At 39.2% G+C, this 6,211-nt stretch overlaps 1 protein-coding gene across 2 annotated transcripts; it reads right to left on the bottom strand.

The window, feature by feature from the left end:
• Positions 1-1,789: 1,789 nt before the first annotated feature.
• On the bottom strand, positions 1,790-6,177 carry LOC113737692 (zinc finger BED domain-containing protein RICESLEEPER 2-like). Of its 2 annotated transcripts, none has more exons than XM_072083531.1 (5): positions 5,904-6,177; positions 5,646-5,792; positions 2,342-4,440; positions 2,154-2,231; positions 1,790-2,030 (listed from the first exon to the last, which is right to left on the bottom strand). In XM_072083531.1, exons 2-4 carry the CDS (start codon positions 5,707-5,709, stop codon positions 2,190-2,192), a joined length of 2,205 nt encoding a protein of 734 aa, XP_071939632.1. In that variant the 5' UTR covers positions 5,710-5,792; positions 5,904-6,177; the 3' UTR covers positions 1,790-2,030; positions 2,154-2,189. The 2 variants fall into 2 exon arrangements, with proteins under 2 accessions (XP_071939632.1, XP_071939631.1); XM_072083530.1 differs by having other exon boundaries at positions 1,790-2,039.
• Between the last annotated feature and the right edge of the window lie 34 nt (positions 6,178-6,211).

Raw genomic sequence — 6,211 nt, forward strand, 5'->3', positions numbered from 1 at the left:
GTGAAGACATCTGGATTTAGTTTGAAAGTTTTCCAAGTCAAAAAGTCGAATTACAGTGGCTAATTTTCAATGGTCAAAGTTGAAACAGGGCAGTGAGCAGGCAAGGGTATTTCGGTCATTTCTCAGCCTACACAAATCCAAATGAGGTGATTCTTGATGCATTGGAAAACTAATTCAAAGGGCTACAATTTTTATGCTTCGTCGAGAGCTAGTTCAGTCTCCAACATTAAGAAAAGTTTGGTTGCAATTGAGGCAAAATTGGAGCAGAGCTGGAAATTGAACAAAAGTACACAAAAGTGTCACTGTAGAAATCCGGCTGGAACTTGGTCGGATTTCTGGCCGGATTGTGGTCAGAGAAGGTTGTTCTTTACGTTGAAAACTCAATTTTACCTCCACTAACTCACATGCAATGCTAGACATGTGAGAAACATCACCAGCTGTAAAAAGAATGTGGAGGCCTCATTTTTTGACCACCTTTCATCTTTATATAGCCAAGATTTTCAAGATTGAAAAAAATATAGAGAGACATACGAGAGAACTTGGAGAGTGCAGAAATGTAGCTCTTTCATCTTCTGAGTGTTAGATTAGTTTTGGTTTAGCTAGTTAGTTCATCCTAGGGGTGAAATCGAGCCGAGTCGAGCTCGAGCAGTGGCGCACTCGAGCTCGAGCTCGACACAGATCACTAGAGCTCGAGCTCGAGCGAGCTCGACAACCAAAGATCGAGATCGACTCGATGAGAGTGTATGCAGACTCGAACTCGACTTGATCGAGCTCGGCATGTCATTCGAGCTCGATATCAAGTCGAGTACTCGAGCTCGAATGAGCTCGATTGAGCTCGAATTGATCCTGGTTCCTGCGCAAATCTAAAGAATCTAGTCTTTGTATCTTAAATGCAACACTACTAATTTGTACTAAACAATAAACTAAGTTGCACTAATCATTCGAATGAAAGTACATTAATATCAATTCAAAGAAACAAAACTTAGAAGCCAATTAAAGTCTTGGAGCCACATGGACAAAACTTAGAAGCATGCCATTGCATACAGAGGACAGACAACCTTCGGCAGAGGTTTCAAACCTTCAACAAGCTTGGGGAATCAGATGCAACCTTCCACGGCACTCTGCCCAGCAACACGCAGACAGGGGAGACAGCAACTATAGCAATGATAGCAACTGTGATGAATTGATCCAAACCAACCATAGCAACTGTGTTACCCCATGGCACATCCTCAACTGTTTCCTGCTTCTTACCTATCCAAATAACTATTCTTTAGACATTCTTAAGTCTTAACATTATAACATACAAGTCCTTTTTCTCTCCCGGAACATAGTTGGGACCCATGATTCTAACCTTCATGCCAGTGGCACTTTTTCCAGAAAACACACGGCCAAAAGTAAAGAAAACACACAGACACACACATCCTCAATACAATCAACCACCACCAATGCACCATCAGTAATACGAAGGGCAGCAGTCACCTCAGATGAGAAATCAACATGCCCAGGGGAATCTTCATGCCAGTGGCAGTTTTTCCAGAAAACACACAGTCAAAAGCAAAGAAAACACATGAACACACACCCACAATACAATCAACCAGCACCAATGCACCATCAGTAATACGAAGGGCAGCAGTCACCTCAGATGAGAAATCAACATGCCAGGGGAATCAATAAGATTAATAAGGATTGAAGATTCAAGAATTCTAGCTTCCAAAATTCAGAAATTCCGCAAACGAGAAACCAATGACAAACAAAAGGACAAACACAATGGCTAAAGAAACACCATACGCATGCAGAAACTAAGTGGCCATGATCCACATTAACATTTCAGCATTAAACATAAGCAACAACCTGTTCTCAAACTCATCAGAATTTCACGAAAATACAAAAAGGAGTGCTGCAGCCAATTGAAAGGAAGAACTTAGGGAAATTTTCTGGAGTCTAATGAGCATTTAGAAGCTCTTGTTTGTAATCTGGTAAATGAAACAGCTTGTTTGCTCCTTATGCATCTTCAAACTTCGGTGTACAATCTACAACACCTAGCCATACACAAATGACAAATCAACCAACTTATGTACAATTTAAATTTTAAATTTGAACACAACTTATGGCAAATTAAGAATAAGAAAATGAGAATTCACAAAAAGATGGACCTGATTTTCAGCAAAGTACTAGCTCCTTACACAACTTCAAGCATTGGGCAGCTCATATTCTTTGAGAGCTTTCTGTGGCTGCATTTAGGCAGTGGAAATGCAAATAATGTAATACTTTAAAATCAATAAACAAACTAATAAATACTAATTTATCTCTGCAATAACAAATTCATATAGATATAACTTACTTTCAATTTCTTTTTGACCCCGTGTAAATTTCTACACCAATCGCCTGCACACATTAACGTCTGGACTGTCTCCGGAGCAAGTGAAGCACGGTATGAATCAATCACCCTAGTTCCAGCACTAAAGGTGGCCTCAGATGCGACGGTAGTGATAGGAATGGCCAATACATCAGCCGCTAACTGAGAGAGTACCGGGTATGCTGATCGGTTGATTTTCCACCAATCTAAACAGTTGAAATCCTTCGGATTTTGTCCAGGAAGTTGGCGAGGCTTGTCTAGGTAATCCACCAACTCGCTCTTATGGGGTTCATCGGATTCGAGTTCACCACAATACTCATCCAAATCATCCCAATAGTCAGCACTTGCTCGAGGTGGACACACTATTTCGGATGTAGGATTTAATGAACAACCTGTCCCTGCACTTCCACTTGTAGCCATAGCAACGTACTCGTCATAAAGCTCAAAGATGGCTTTTCGAACATATGTGATATTCTCTTGAGCTTCATATGCGGAATACATCTTAGGGAAGGCAAACTCTATTGCTCGCATTTTCTGTCTGGGATCCAAGATAGCTGCAATGGACATCAATAAATTACACTCTTTCCAGTATTTGTCAAACTTGAGCTTCATTCTTGTAATCATACCCCGGACAAAATCATCTTCATCATTCACTCGTGCATCCAAGAGTTTTTTCACCTTTAGAATCTCAGGGAGGAATAGATTGCTAGTTGGATACTCACTCCCCGAAATTATGTGTGTGGCTGTGTAGAACTTCTCTAAAATGGTGCAAACTTTCTCAACCTTCTCCCAATCCTCTGAAGATGGACAAGACTCATAAAGGGGCTCTCGAACTTGAAAACGAGGAAAAACCTCTTTATATTTTATAGCACAATTCAACATTTCATATGTTGAATTCCATCTCGTCCTACAATCATGGAGCAATTTTTTTCCAGGAATTTGTAGGTGTTGAGCAATTTCTGCAAATAGCAATGCCCTACCATCAGACTTGTTCACAAAATCCACACTATCTCGGATATTTTCACAAATATCTACTATATCCTTCAAGCCATCTTGAACCATAAGGTTCAAGATATGGGCGCAACAACGAACATGAAACAGTTTTCCTCCACCCAAAAGCTTCTTGCATCTCCCGAAATCATCTTTCAACAATCTCACGGCCACATCATTGTTTGAGGCATTGTCCACAGAAATAGTGTGAATTTTTCCCTCAATTCCCCATTCCTTTGCACACTTGAAAACTGCATCCGAAATCTCAACTCCTCGACGTGGTGGTCGAATATGAACAAAATTTAACACTCTCTTCTGAAGCTTCCAATTTCCATCAATCCAATGTCCGGTCACCACCATGTATTCAATTTTTTGATTCTTTGATTTCCACATATCGGTGGTCAAGCTAACTTTTTGTACATGCCTCAACAAGTTCTTCAACTTCTTTTTCTCTATCTCGTACACCTGTGTACAATCTTTTTTAGCTGTCATGCGTGAAATCTTTTGCCACTCCGGCCAGCCGCGTTTCATCATTATGTTGAACCTCTCTTCCTCCAAAATTGTGAAAGCATGCTCGTGCATCAAGATCCAATGTGCAGCAGCCTCTCTCATTGATTCCATATCGAATTTGCCAGTGTGCAATGATGGTACAGTTGGAAAACGCTCATTCGCTTGCTGAAAGTTTATCTTTGTTTGCTGCTCGGCCTTTCTAAGCTTGGCTTTTCTAACGGAACAGTTTTCTCGATGCCTCCACATACTACTGGTTTGTTTAGTTTTTCCCCGATTCAGTTTCTTACTACAATGTTTACAAATGGCATAATATATGCCATTTTCTTCCAAATCATCGAAGTCTTCCCATGCCTCAGATGTTTTATTCCTTTTAGGCAATCGAAATTTACCATCATCTTCAGCTTCATCTCCTTGCTGCCTATTGGTGTCTTCAGTTCCCTCTTGTTGTGTTTCACCACCCTCTTGTGTGGGATCACAGGCATCACGGCTTACAAATACTGGGCTGTTAATCATGACTGGTGTGGATGAATCAGTCCCAGACACATGTGGTATTGAAGAAACCTCGGGAGGACTAATAGACATGCCTTTAATAGAAAAATAAACATTTACATTAAAATGAGTTACACTTCAAAAATTTTGACACGGAGCATTAAATTCAAGTCAAACAGACATTAGAAGAAATAGAAAATGACACACAAGCACCCAAATCTGGAAAACAGCTCCCAAAAAAATTGAAAATGACACACAAGCACCCAAATCTGGAAAACAGCTTCCAAAAAACATTCATATCAGGGCTAAAGTTCATAGCAAATTCAGATCTGATGTTGAGAAGAAGAAAACATAAAAAAGAGTTATGGATTCTGTTAAGGAAATTTAGATCTGAACTTAGCAAATTGAAACTCAAAATGTTAAGGGCTGGCTGACATTAAACTTAAATGCATTTATTATTATTGGTAAGAGAAAGAAGTTGACGCCTCCCTAATCCCTATCATCAAGGCTTCAACAACTGCTGATAACTATTGAAAGCATCCATCATGGCTTTTATAGTTTATGGTTAGATGCATAAATTTTCTAAGTAGTAGTCCTCTGCCATTTTACCAACCTCCTTGTTGACTATCCTTTGCCTGATTTATTGGAGTACTAATATGAAGAGCTGAAAGATGGAGCTTGGCTACTTTTCAGTCCTATATATAGATAGGCATGGGAATAAGTTGACGATTCAAACCAGCAGGAAAAAGGAGCAAAAGAAATCCAAAGACATATCAACACACAATACTTTTGGTAAGAAAGATAGATAAGCTGAGAGGCAGATCAACATATATAACGAGAAGAATTTGTATGAAACTTCAAGCACTATTGTAGCAATAAAGCCTGAAAGTTTTGATAAGATTTCATATATATTCGGCTGGGAATCATAAAGGGGGCTATTAGAAGCTTTGATATGTCTTCAGATTGAGAAACTTTTGTACTTTATGACGTATCCCCTTTTCTACAGTTTCCTATTCCATGCAGTGTTTTGTTTTCCAGGAAAGGCTAGTTTTAGTTCCGATTGAGAAACTCTTGTTTTGATGCTGTTATTGACCCAAGTAAAAGATCTTTTAGTTTAACTGCATAAGCTAGCATCAAAATTATTCTCCAGAGAACATAATTGAATATTCTCATTAATCTCATTAATATACTAGCTAATTAACACTTAATAATCCAACTTAAAGCAAATTTCTGAAATCAGTGCATTTTCACATCAAAGAAAAACCCATAAACATGTTAGAGCCAATGTCAAGAAACTTACCAATTCTTGGAGCTGTGGCGCCAACCACCGAATCACTTGTTGAAGGAATCGAGCTGCCCTCCATCTCCTCAAAATTCCAGTACAGCAATGGAGAAGGAATGGGATACGGAAATTGAATGGAAATTGAATGTAATATTGAATCGCAGGCTGCAGCCCCCAATTTTTTTGGTTAGGGTTTGGAGATTAAAAATTAATATTACATTTATAAAATTTAACCTCATAATGGACATAATTACTACACAAATGCACAATAAGTACCTTAATTTGTCAAATGCAGCTGTTGAAATTGATGAGTTTTGATTTGATTTGAAACCCCCACTCAAAGGTCGGCTGCTCAGTGCTCACGCTGCTACCTACTCCATGTTGAGCTAAACTGCTGAAGTGTTTAAAGCCTTAGATGATCGACTGCCTTGTGAGTTGTGAGTTGTGACAATTGAGGAGATGAGCCAAAGAATAAGAGATTGAGATTTGAGAGAGGCTGAAGAGGAAGGAACGGCCGAACGAAGAAGAAGAAAGAACTGTGAAGGATGAATTCGACGGAAGCTTTTTCATTTTTCGTTTTTAGT

Source organism: Coffea arabica, chromosome 3e (assembly GCF_036785885.1).
Source record: "Coffea arabica cultivar ET-39 chromosome 3e, Coffea Arabica ET-39 HiFi, whole genome shotgun sequence".
In the NCBI taxonomy this organism is placed as follows: Eukaryota; Viridiplantae; Streptophyta; class Magnoliopsida; order Gentianales; family Rubiaceae; genus Coffea; species Coffea arabica.